Source organism: Leptosomus discolor, chromosome 11, assembly GCF_034619465.1.
Source record: "Leptosomus discolor isolate bLepDis1 chromosome 11, bLepDis1.hap2, whole genome shotgun sequence".
NCBI classification, from domain to species: domain Eukaryota; kingdom Metazoa; phylum Chordata; class Aves; order Leptosomiformes; family Leptosomidae; genus Leptosomus; species Leptosomus discolor.
The window spans coordinates 10,876,689-10,890,436 of record NC_141401.1 but is presented as its reverse complement, the minus strand read 5'-3'; the positions used below and the strand labels follow the sequence as shown (position 1 = coordinate 10,890,436).

Here is a 13,748-nt window from a genome sequence, read left to right as displayed (position 1 = left end):
AGCACTCAATAACTTTTTTTTTAATCACTGAGGCAAGGGCCATCACAGCCTGAAGAAAACAGATCATTGTCACTGTTGCATGAGACATCAATGGCAGAAAATTGACTAATTCAAATCTGGCATATCCTCAGTGGGGCTGTAGTTTTTGTAAACTAGGAAAAAAAATCTGTTAAAGAACAGATAGCTATGTGTAAATAAACTGAAGCTATTTTACTTCTGCAATGAGTTTTTCATTTTGCCTTCTCTGCATTCAATCTTCATTTATACAAGTTCATATTTTCTAATTATGCCCACAACAAGCACCTAAATCCTTCTGAAAAGATATCCTGCAAAACTACAAAATGATCATGTAAATGTATCACAAATTTATCTCAAAATGTTGGTTCTAACATTTTAGTTATGGCTGTGAACTCTGAACTACAACAAAATGTGTATGTGCCATCTGAAACAAAATGTGTTTGTTCTGGAGAGTCATGAAATTTAATGCATCTGCTACTACTGTACAGCATCATAAATATGCAAATGAGCCACAAGTTGTTTTGCTTGAGGATAAAAAGGAATTTGAGAGACAAGAAAGAACAAATATTTACTCAAATACTTGAAATAGTGACCATTTGTATATACTGTATTGATTAATGCTAGCTTCGTTTAAACACAAACTGAGAGGAAGACAGTAGTTTTCTTCTACGATGTTTAGGTCTATACATAAGTAGTTTTTCTTTCCTTAAGCCACAAGTACTTTTTTTCTACTTACTGTATTGATGGAGCTGTTTCCAAAGCCCAGGGCAAGGATCAGTGTGGAATGCAATGGGTTCCATAACACCGAGAATTCAAAGGCACAGTGCTGTAGCTGAACTTTGTACCTTTATACTAATAGAGGCTTTAATCTTTATAGGGCACAACATATTTGTGAAGTGTGACAGCGGAGGATTGCTCTCCACCCCAGAGAGCTTGTTATTTCAGGGTAAACAAGCACCCTGTAGACATACATGCAGGGCCAAAGAACCGACTATACCGTGTCAGGGTTCTCATGACTCTAGTTACAGGAAATTTAACATTTTCCTTTTATTAGTCAATCAGGTGCAGTTCTATTACTGATAACTTTGAGGCCTCAAAATTTAGTTTCTGCATGGGGCCTCAGCAGGATACTTCCGTTTTTTGGTATTCATTAGACATAATCCTGATTTATGAGCCAAATGTTCTGCACTGTTTCAGTGGATTTTAAATTTGTAGTTTAGCCAAACTTATTTTTTCCTGAGTACTATAGGCTTTTGTTGTGATGAAAGAGTGGCCTTCATGATCATCGGATCTGCTTAGCTGAGCTGGTTTGGAAAGAATATTTAAATATGTGGATTCTGCTGGAGTACATATACCTGCATTTCAGGGCAAACAGGGAAATGTGGTTTCTTTTAGACGTAAAGGTTTTCTATTAATGTTCACTGAGAGAATGAAATCTGGTGGTTATGTGATTGAACAGAGATTTTTTTGTTTACCAGACTGGAGATTTAATTTTCTTCAGTTTTGCGCTTAGCTGTATCTTTCAGGATCTTTTTTCTCTGACATTTCTGCCTGCACTGTTGAGTGCAAGTTGAAATTTTCTGTTACAATTGAACGTAAATCAACGAATGACAAAATATTTCATGGTTGTGTTTGATAGTGAAGACACATAGTCTTAAGTCAGTACAAACCAAAGGATAAGACCATCATATTTCCAACCAGCTTCCTCATGAAAGACCATGCCAGCTGTACAGATGGACGAGATCATGATTACATGTTCAGTGAAATAAGTACAAATGTCCATATTTCACAATTTTATGAACAGTGAGGGCTTTATAGCTGTCATATTTAATGTCATTTAAATGATGCATATTTTAGAGAGCAGCAAATAAAAGCCTCTGTGTAATAAAAACCCATTGCTAATAACAAGAGACAAATACTGGAATCATGCATATTAAGAGCATAGCTATAGTTTCCTATTCAAAAATCTTATACTAGCTCTGCCAAGCTAATGTGGCATGAGTGGGAATTAGAAGACCGTGTGGTAAAAACTGCTAATAAGGTAATACCTAAAGGGCTTGATGCTGGACCAGGGGTTGTGCAAACAGAATGTAATAGGCAAAGAACAATAGCTCCTGCCCTGAAATGTTTATAAGCTATACAGACAAGACAGAGTGAGCAGAAGGGAAGTTAAATGTTTCTTTAGAAAAGGGTGATTTCTTTTAAACTTGAATGGCCAATTAGTTTTCGCAGAATTGCTGACAAACTTCTCCAGGGATGAAAATCAGGCATCCGGAACCTGTAAGTTTGCGGCCTTTAGTTTTAGGGTGTGTATTGAAGGAGTCTGCCATGGAGCTGCAGGTGCTGTGAATTTTGAAGTGGTTGCTTTCAAATAGACCTTGCCTGGACACCTGGGTTTCATTCAGGTTTTGCTGAAGGGGTTGTGGAGCTTTCCAACACGAGTCAAAATCTCAAAGCTTTCAGGTTCGCTAGAAGTCTAGAGAGAAAAGTGTGAAGTGGCAGGGGTGTGGAGTGAGGCTGAGGTGAAGAATTAAATGAATTGTATAGGGGACACAACAAATCAGCATTCGCTGTGAACGGCTTCACATAGGAACATGCCCTGTTAAAAGCTGTCCAAACCCTTCCAGCAGTAGGCTGAGGCTATTTTTACACTCCAAATACTGTTATTTCCTGGGTGTTCCTCTTCCTCACAAAAAAAGGTGATTTCAATGTAATAAAAGCAAAACCAGACCATGGGTGGTGGGGTAAGTGGGGTTAACAATACTACGTCATTTCGGTAGCTTGGGCAAGACATACTGCCAATTGCTATTTTACGAGGTAGGCACCACAAGGTACTTACTTTATTTATTGTAATGCTGCTTTCTGAAATCTCCCTGGGGGGTAATGCTTGCAGGTGCTTACCTCTTTTTTTTTTTTTTTTCTTTTTTTTTTTCTTTTTTTTTCTCCTTACTTACTGTATAAATTCAGATATGGAACCTATAACCTGAGACCCAGATCACACAAGGAATTCAGTGTGTGTGTAAGCAGCAGCCTCACTTAAGTTGATGAACCTGATGTGAGCTAACCTAACTAATTCCTATTACACAACGGTTCTCCTCTCAAATTTATTGCAGGAGATGAGCAAATGTTTCTAAGACTTGTGTATGTGATGTTTGATTATCCTTTCTGGTTAGGGATGCATACAGCCAACTGATCTGAAGCAAGTGAGCAGGAGCAGCACTGAAGGAAGGTACCAAATGTCTATATTTAGCCTGTACTCAGGGCTAAACTCTAACAGTTGCTCTGTCACGTGACGACCCCTCATCAGCCAGGGAGGGAAATCAGGAAAAAGAGAGCAGACCTGCAGGCTGAAGTGAAAACAGATTTAATGAAACTATGCCAGTACCAACAAAGGTGTCCAGACCTATACTCAACCAAATGACTATGCGGTGGTCACCACTGACAGGAGAGCAGTGCTGAGGAGCAGGAGGAACCCCACAGGAGCTCCCCTTCCTCAGCAAACCTTCCCCCTTTACAATGACCATGACATTACGGTAAGGCTACCCCTGTACCTAACTCAGGTCAGCTGCCCTGGCTGACTCAGAACTGCTAACGGCCGGCCTGGCGTGGCTGGGCTGGGATTCTGTCCCGGCCAAACCAGGGCATCAGAGTAAGCTGGGAGGAGAAAGTAGAGAACACAGAGGTGAGTAGCACTGAAAAAAGGGAAAAATAAAGATTCTGACCAGCATTCAAATTTGGAAAATGCTATTAAAATCTCAGGGCCTAACATTTCAATGCAATCCATGGCTAAAACCAGTGCTAGGAACATAGCCAGTGCTATTTTGTCTAAATATGTCCACCTGGCAAACAAATTAATAGCTCACTCTGCAGATTTTGCTTTGGGGACCCAGGGGACTGCTTCACTATTGAGGGGTAAAGAATTGTAAGAGAAGTAATATTGTAAATACGGATGGTGCAAACCATGTACATTCCTAACTAGATGTCAGGTCTTGAGGGTCAGCTTTGTCCTGTAGTTGCGAACATATTTTGGTTTTGTTCTTGTAGTACTACTAGCCATAGTTTTGGGACAGGAAAATTGATTTTCTGCATCAGTTGATCTAATGGCTAAATTCTGGCTTTAAAATTGCTTGTGATCGAGTCTGAAGTGTATGAGTGCTTACTGCACTGGTGCATTGTTTTTGAAGGTGACAAATTGCAGGGGTACAACTGAAGTCATAGTTAAAGGACTACGTGGTTCTTCAAGTAACTGTAGCAACTGAAATGGGTGGAAGCAAAGCTTTGCAGAAAGTTGATATACTTTCAGCTGACCAGAATTACAAAAAGAGAAGATCAGGTCCTTAGTAGTGCTCTTGCCTGTTACATAGCCGAAGATCATGGTAACGTGCAGGCTGGCAGGAGCAGCTTTCCCCAGCTGTCAGGGTCAACCTGCACACGCAGCAGCCCGTGAGTCTCGGTGGCAGGAGGAGGCGGCCCCGCAGCGCAGGTGAGTGTGTGCGGAGCCGGTGATGTCCGGGGGAGCCTCCGCGCTGGTGCGGGCCGGCTGTCAGCGCTGCCCGGGCGGCCCCGCTCCGGTCCCTCGCTCGCCCTCGGCCGCGCTCCGCCGCCAGGCCGGTTCAGCAGAGGGCGCTCCGTTCCTAACGATGGAGGCGGCGCCTTCCCCTGCTGCCGAGAAACCTCAACAGATTCGAAGTTTCCAGCGCAACATACTTGAACAAACACTTCACCGGTTATGTTTAGTTCGCTGGAGCATATTTTTAACTTCAGTGGCAGGGATAATAGCCATTTTTCTACGTGCTGCTCTTAGCGGGCTCGACAAAAGCTTGGGACATCAGTGGAAGCCGTAGCGCAAAGGTAGAGGATTTTGGGGTTGCTGTTTAGCAGCCCAAAGCTCTGCGGGGGAAGGAGAGCAAAGCTGTGGTATAAGACGTGCTCGTCAGGTTTACAGTAGGAAACCTAAAAATATCGTGGAGGGCAGCAGGATTAAAGCCCTCCCCGGTGCGTGAGCAGATTCGTAGCTGTATTCTGTGCGTTACTCGGAGATGAGACACAGGATGGCTGTGGTTTTGGAAGCTGCTTCGCATCAGATTCGGGGGCTGACTTCACGGTAGCTTTCGCCCCTCGGGGGGGAGGATGAACCGCTTGGTCCCGGGCTGCCGGGGTCTCGGCAGCCGACACCGCAGCGCCGGCGGTGCCTCTGCCTCCGGGCCCCTTGGCCGGCCGCCCGCTCGCCCCGGCCGGGGAGGCAGCGGCTGCGCGGGGGGTGCCGAGCCGCGGCGGCGGAGCGGGCGCCGGGCCGCGGCCCCGCGCCGCAGGTGGAGGCGCCCGGGCGCCTCTCGCCGGGGCCGGGCTGCGGCGGGCGGGGGCGGCCGGCTGCCAGCAGCCTGTAGGACCTGGCTAACGCGCGGCGGTGGGCTGGAGCCTGGCGTGAGGGAGGGGCCGCCGGCGTGATGCGGGATGCTGTATCCCCGGTGCCGTGACAGGCAGGGCTCTCCCCTGCCCCGCGAGCGGGAAGGAGGCGCCGGCAGAGCCGGACCCGCTCCCCGCCTCCCTCCCGGCCCCGGCCCCGCTGCGCGCTCCCCGCCGAGCCGGGCGCCGCCGCGCCGCACCAGGTGGGTGAGCTCGGCGGAGGGGAGCCCTGCGGCGGCCTGGGAGGGCCCCGGGGCAGCGGCAACTCCTCGAGCGGGCTCCGGCGAGGGCGGCGGGCCGGGCCCCGCGGGCGGCTGCCCCGGGCGGGCTCAGCGGAAGAGGGGGCGGCCGCGGCGCTGGGCGAGGGTCGTCCCGGAGGAGCCTCCGTGAGGGCGGAGCGGCGCGGGTGCCTGCAGAGCCCTGGGGAGCCCGGGCACCGACACCTGTGAGGCACCGGGGTCTGCCGTGTTTCGCCAGTTGTGGCTCTCGGCAGCGCCTGGCGAGGGGGGGAAACCAGCCAACGGATCTTCCTTCTTTTATTGCCGTAGTTGATCGAAACTTCAGCACTCTGGATGCTTTTGTCATTCAAAAGGCTTTGGGAGGGAGGAGAACTTTTTAATCTTTTTGGAGGGAGGGAATGAAACACTTATTTCTGTAAGGAATCTTAATTCTGTTTAGTTGACAGGTGCAAGACCCATTCGGATAGATGGTTTTCCTTTGGGCTATCTGACCTTTTAGGAAGGAGTACTTTTTTTTTTTTTTTTTTTTAAGGAGAGATTTGCATTCGCTGTGGGGCTTTGCAAAATAGTGGTGTGGTGGCTGGGAGGAGGGGGGGTGTTTGTGTTTGTGTGCATGTGTATTAATGGCGTGCAGAACTTGTGCTATTTTGAGATCGCTGTGGTAATGAATAGTCTGAGGCAAAAGGTGCACTGACACTAGGAATTAGCAGAATTAGCAGCATTATTTTTTTCTTGTTGGCTATTTTAAATTGAAGTTTTTAGTAAAAGTGACTGACAGTTTTGTGTTGGCCCTGTACTGGTGATGATCACTAAATTGATGGATTTTATTTTTTTTTTCCTCTGTCCTGATTGCTTAGTCTCTGAGCTGTTATGATGAGAGCTTTCAAAGGCAGTGCAAATGACTGCTGCAGTCTCAGGGCTGGGCTCTCAGTTTTGAGTGGATGAAAGTGCTGGAGCAGTACCTGAGAAATCCTATGCTCCTTGAATTTTACCTTCCAGAGATCAAGATGGGAGGGGTTCCCAATTTGATAAATTCTCCTACATTTGGCAGATAATCAAACTTGACTACTATTGCCAGCTTCCTCAAACCTTTCATTTCCCCCCTTTCTGTTCCCTAATTGGATCTCACTCACCCTGCAGGCTGTGCTCATGGCATGCACTGTGCTCTGCTCCTCTGGCCAGCACAAAACTCCGGTGTTTGCATTGCATTTCTTCCAAAGGCCAGTTCTGTGCCTTTGCCTGGTTTGCTTTAGTCATTGAAATTCTGGCGAAGCCCACTTGATTTTGTTTGTAACTTGAAACAATTTCTCCCAGCAGAGCCCCAAGGCACAAGGATGGCCAGCCCTAAAGCCACAGGGCTCTCCTGGGAGATCGCTTGGCTTGCTATTGCTATCTACGCTCATCTACAGGTAGGCAATGAACTTGTGGCTGTTGTCATGTCTTTATCAGATGATCTTGCTGCACACTTCGAATTACTGTTTTTTAAACATAAAAATGCTGAAGGAACTGCACTGTAAATAAAAGGCTCCTGATGAGAAGGTTTCCCTTTCACTGAGCTGAATTTCAAAGACATCCATGTGGGAAATTAATATTCTCTCTTTTCCTAGTAGTATTGTGTCTGACTTTACTATATGGGGACCAAAGGGAGATCTTGCCAGACGTGTAATGCCATGGGTCTTTCTAGGCAGCACAGCTGCTCCTTGCCCCCAGGAGGTTTAGCACCTGATAAATGTTAAGATACTGTAAGTGACAAGGGTTATATAAATACCTGGGTAGAAACATCTAAAGCACTTGGAAGTCAGTGTTGAGGGGGCGGGGAGCAGGTGGTCCAAAAAGGTCTTTGCTTCAAGTGCTCAATGAATACAGGAACCATGGAGGAAAACCATAGCTGCCAACTGATCTATTGCCTGACACATGAGCCTAATCGGTTCCAAGAAGTGAATATTTCCAGAAATATGGTGTGCTGGCATGCAGCAGAGACGTTGTTATAGTATGTCATTCTCTATACTGATAATTCCCACAGCACAGAATGTTTCAAGGATTCTTCAGTCTTAAATACACCCAAATCCAGAAATCCTTAGGAAAGAACAGCTAAATAAACTGAAGAATATTTTTTGAAATAAATAGTGTAATTTTTTTAGGTGTTGTAGTAGTTTTTATTTGTACTATTGCAATACTGAGAAATTTCAAACCTGGGCGTTATCTAAATGTACATCCTGAAGAATTTTGAATTGACAGATAATACAGCAGGCAAAAGTAAATTCAAGAGGGGTATGAAGAACTGAGGAAGCGTCTGTACTAGGCAACTGAGTAAGCTATGATCGATTTAGGGTGGACTTTGAGCTTTAAGGTAGTGAGAATGGGCCTTCAACCCATCTTCAGTAGCACTGCTGAGTGCACTGTGTGCTGTGAGTCACTTGGCAGCTGCCTGTTGATGAACATCTCCTGTATCTGTATAATGGTTGCAGCTAGTAATGGAAGTACACTGGTTACTTGAGTAAAGGACTCACCATTAAAGTAAAAATTATTAGATTTGTATTAATTGTGCATAAAACACAATGCATTCAGTGCATGTCCAAGCAGATAAGGCAACAGTGGGATCTTCTGCTTTTTGCTTACATATTTCTTATGCAAGAACAAAAATGTTACTGATTTGCTGTGCCTGTGCGGCTTGCATTTTTGCGTGCAAGCAGTTGAATGGTGCTGTAATAATGGGCCCTATAAAACACTCAGAAAGTACTATGTAATATTTCTGTTCAAGATGAGAATAGAAGTTCGGAGAAGGAAAATGTCAACTTTGTGTTTGGGCCTTTTGGTTATAAAGAGACTATTTGGTTTTTTTCTTTTACAGTATTTTTCTTGTATTTTTTTCCTTTCATATTTTTCTTATTGTAGAACTGGAACCGGTAGTGGCATAGTTTCCTCTTCTCCACAAATGGTTTGGCATAGGTTTGCTTGTCTCTATAATAAAACCAACCCAAACACATTGTAGTAATCAACAGACTATTGTGAGTAGCTTTATGAACATTTCAATCCAGGTCAAATTTTTTGGTCTTGATTGTCCTTTAAAATATTCTAATCTATTTGACATATTTGAGTCATTAGCACTTAACCCCAATCTTGTAGGAGGCCCTTCTGCTCCTAAGTTTGAGGTGTTTTATCACAATTTTAGGCACATTAAAGATATTTTATATTATTTAACATAACATTTTTGGTATCCTATAACCATTAATTCTTTAATTGGTTGCTCGGGGCCATGCTATATGGACCACACACAGTCATTCTACCTTAATACTGTACTACAGCTTCCACTTGTGTTGTTTTTGGCTATTAAAGTGCTTATGTCTGGAGCTAATCAATTAGAAACAATTGGATGCTGGGCAAGGTCACAAGTCTATGTCATGTCACTTATGTGCAATTGATTGATTTCATCCTGCTTGAGGCAGGTATGGAATAAAATAATGACCTTTTAAAAAAAATGTGGTGGAAATGTGGTATGAATGTAACGCTAAGAAAACTTTAACATGAGAAGTTGTGAAAAAGAGGTAGCTGTTACTGAGAAGAGATGAAAGTTAACTTTGGTTATAGGAGCCTTTTCCGATTCTTCATAGCATGGTAACAAGCACAGCATGGTGTCTAGCTGGGCTCCAAACTGAACTCTGCCCTTACAGATATGCAGCATCTCAAGTCTGACAAAATTATTTTGTCAAGGGCTGATGAGTTGCTATACTAGTAGGTAAGTTAGATTTCATAGGATAACGCGGTGAATAGTCTACTACTGAGCATTGCTGAGCTGCATGTTCATTAAATCTGCTCTGTGGCCAAGAGCAGTGGCATAAATGACTTGGGAGGAGATCACTTACGGGCTAGCCTTCCCTGTGTTCTTTTGAGGATGTGGACCCTACTTTTTTTGATATGTACCAATATAACTGAAATGAATGGGACTGTGTTGGTGTAAAGCCAATGATAATCCAAGCAAGTGATGTCTGTATGTTTTCTTAAGAACATGCATAGTTTCTTTTTTCTTAAAAACAAACAAAAAACCTCCACCACTAAATGGTAGCAGCAACATGGATTAATTTGTTGTTTCTAAAAATTTAAATGATGAATCTATCCAAGTAAGTTACTGTATTCCATAGACTATACGTATTTGTGAACATCAACTGTATCCATGGTCTTGAATGTAACTGTTCACTTGTATTTATTGCTAAATATGGTGTAAAATGCTCCTCAATTTTCTCACACAGTAGAAGGTGAGCTGTCAATACTACAGATTTTAGGAGATGGTTAAACTAATAAACAAACCAGAGGTATCCAAGTCCAATTTTGCTATTTTTAAGTGATCTCTTGAGTATATATGGCTCTGTATTGGTAATTGGAAAGACAGGATGCTCAGCCTGGTAACCAACTCTTTCTTAACCTTGTGATAACATTTGATTACACTGTTCAGCAAGATGCTGTTATATTGGTTATGAAATGTATGTAAGACTGTGTATCTGTATATTCTTACTAGTGGATTAATAGCAGCAAGAAATGGTGGCTAGCAGGTTCATATAGACAAATACGTATCATCAAGAATTTTACACATGGATTCATTTTAGATTTATTCTCTGGTATGTTGTTTTCAAATCAGGAATACGCTGATATTTTATTAGTTTTCTACAGTCCAAATTAAACGCTCTACAAGTCAGTCTGTTTTGCCTCCAAAGACCATGGGGTTGCTAATGTCTGAGGAGGGAATAACAGTAAAGACACCATGTCTGGATATTTAAGAAGCTTTAGCTCTCTGTTTCTGTGGAAGGGAAAGTTTCATAGGTCACATGTTCATTGAATAAACTGTTGGTTGCTACCATGATTTATGTTTCTGTAATCCCTGCCTGCATTATATTTTTTTCTAATGATCTATGATGTTTTGGATATAAAGGATATACATGCTGAAAACATTATCTTATTCAAAATGATTCTGCCATAACCAATCTGCCAAGAACTACCAACATAGTAAATGTCTTTAAGGTTGAGTTTTGCAAGGCCAAAAATCTGATGTCCATTATATGACATAGTGGACTTGGAGACGATCTTTGTGGAAAACCTTTGGAATATTGTTCTACAGTCACTGAATGTATTGCACACTGATGTTCAGAAAATAGATTATGATCTACATGCTGTACAATAATAAGGATTCTTAAATCTCCAGTAACTTTAATCAAAAGTATCAGGGTGAGATTTGCAAATCCAGAGTTAAATCTGAAGCAGTTTCCCTTTTTTTGTAGGCAGGTTGCAATTCTGTACCCGTCTGGAGTTTTGCCATCAGCCTCAATAGGCCTGTGCTTTTATTCTTAGTTTGAAGATAGAATTGCGTCTGCTGTAGACAAATAACACTTTTGAGACTCTGTAGAATTGTTCTGACTTAAAATATTCATTGTTATTGACAAGGTTGTAACTCAGTGACAGCATTACCAGAAAACTTATGTAAGTTTCTGAACTTGCTTTGAATTTATGACTAATAATGATTGCTCAGCCAGTGCTCATAGGATCTGAACTGCTGTTACCCCTAATCTACAATCCAAAAGAGTTGAATTGCCAGAAAAATTGTGATGAATCTGTCTTGTGACTTGAGACACAAACTATGCACGAATACTTATTTTTTAAAATGTACTCATAAAAATATTGAAGTCAACTAAGGGAGATGATGAAGAGTACAGATGAAGTGAAGGCATCCTTTTACTACATCATTTATTTGTTTTCGTTTTCTCAGTAAGTATTTTTATCACAGTGATTGTGAATAATGCTTGCAGTGATACAACTCAGAAAATCAGGCTTTGGTTGTTCAGCTAAAGCATGATCCAAACCCCTTCATTCCAATGTGGCAAAGGTGGTTTAATCTTAATATCCAGCTAGATTTTGAATTCTGTATCTACATCTTCAGACATGGGTATTAGTGCTCACTGTGATAATTCCTGATGAAGTTACAGAAGTGGACAGAGATTCTCAAATCAGTTGTGTGTAGAGCTGCAAATTGTTGGTTCCAAAACTAGATATCCAAGAGTCGAACACTTTTAGGGAAGCCTCAAGTGTACAAATAATCTCTCACTCAAACACCCAGTGGCTTCTAATTGCTCTTGAAAAACTAGTGAAGAAATGAAGGAATAGCTCTAGGACGATCTTTGGTTTTAGCAGATACTTGAACACTTAGTCATTGATTACTCATTCAGGTCTGCTTGGTGCAGCTGGATCCTACATTTTACTTTACTAAATTGGGGCATAAATGGCATTGAGGTGGCAGTTTTACATGGTGCACCAAACTATTCCTGCCTTTGCATCACAGAAAATGTACATGACTGATTGTACTGATATTAAAGCCCTTTTACTGTTCATTCAGAAATCATGATTTGGCCATCCAAAATAAAAAGTTTTGCTTCAAAAGAACATATGTTTTAAAACCATAGAAACAGAGAATGGATTGGGTTGGAAGGGACCTTAAAGATCATCTCGTTCCAAACCCCCTGCCATGGCAGGGACACTTTCCACTAGACCAGGTGGCTCCAAGCCCCATCCAGCCCAGCCTTGAACACTGCCAGGGAAGGGGCAGCCACAGCTTCTCTGGGCAACCTGTTCCAGTGCCTCACCACCCTCACAGTAAAGAATAACGTGCTGCCTAATATCTAATCTAAATCTCCCCTTTTTCAGTTTAAAACCGTTACCCCTCATCCTACCACTACATTCCGTAATCAAGAGTCCCTCCCCACCTTTCCTGTAGGCCCCCTCCAAGTACTGGAAGGCCACTACAAGGTCTCCCTGGAGCCTTCTCTTCTGCAGGCTGAACAACCCCAACTCTCTCAGCCTGTCCTCACAGGGGAGGTCCTCCAGCCCCTGATCATCTCCGTGGCCCTCCTCAGGACCTACTTGAGCAGGTCCATGTGTTTCTTGTGCTGAGGGCCCCAGAGCTGGACGCAGCACTGCAGGTGAGGTCTCACCACAGCAGAGTAGAGGGGGAGAATCACCTCCCTCGACCTGCTGGCCACGCTTCTTCTAATGCAGCCCAGGTTGTGATGGGCTTTCTGGACTGTAAGCGCACATCGCTGGCTCATATTCAGTTTTTCATCCACCAGCACCCCCAAGTCCTTCTCCGCAGGACTGCTCTCGATCCACTCATCGCCCAGCCTGTGTCTGTGCTTGGGATTGCCCCGACCCAGGCACAGGACCTTGCACTTGGCCTTGTTGAACTCTGTGAGTTTGGCCTGGGCCCACCTCTCCAGCCTGTCCAGGTCCCTCTGGATGGCCTCCCTTCCCTCCAGCGTGTTGACCTCACCGCACGGCTTGGAGCTGTCGGCAAACTTGCTGTGGGTGCACTCAATGCCACTGTCCATGTGGCTGACAAAGATGTTAAACAGCACTGGTCCCAATACTGACCCTTGAGGAACACCACTCATCACTGGTCTCCACTCTGAGCTGTAGACGTTGACTCTTTGAGTGCGACCATCCGGCCAATTCCTTATCCACTGAGTGGTCCACCTGTCAAAATCGAAGTCCTTCTTAATTTGCTTTTACTTCTAGAACCTGTAGGGTTCACATATTTATGCCTTTATGTGCAATTTTTGGGCTTGAAGCTTTTCTTAAAATGGTTCTCTGTGCTCACCTGAATCCAGGAGCCAGGGTTTAAGTAAACACCAAATATAACGTGGCTTGCAATGAAGTAGTAAAAGACATTAATTTCAGTGACAGTGGGAGCAGATTTATAATTGTACCTCTATTCTTGTTTGTGTTGTAAGGCTATGCAAGAAATCTTTGGGCGTGAATTATACTGTGCAAATGTAATTTATTGTTAGGTTGGTGTGACGTTAAGACTTTATATGGTTGATAATACTGATGATTAAGTCTTGTGGCTCTGTATAGTCCGACACATCTTACTTGAACGATTCCACTGTAATTCTTACTATGCAAAAACTCTGTAAAGCAGAGAGTTTGTGCATGGTGAAAGAATGGGTTTGTTTTTGAAGTACAGTTTGCTACTGAGCACAACATTCCAGAAAGGACATTGGATATAGCCATGACAACCCTGGAGAGGCAACTAGGACCCAGATAGGA

General features: G+C 43.5%; 1 protein-coding gene across 1 annotated transcript in view; it reads left to right on the top strand.

Moving 5' to 3' along the window:
• Positions 1-6,997: 6,997 nt before the first annotated feature.
• The window catches only part of ADAMTSL3 (ADAMTS like 3), a 184,306-nt gene continuing 177,555 nt past the window's right edge, over positions 6,998-13,748 (top strand). Inside the window, exon 1 of the mRNA XM_086471487.1 lies at positions 6,998-7,072. Coding sequence (XP_086327613.1) covers positions 6,998-7,072 — 75 coding nt within the window. The remainder of the gene's footprint in view (positions 7,073-13,748) is intronic.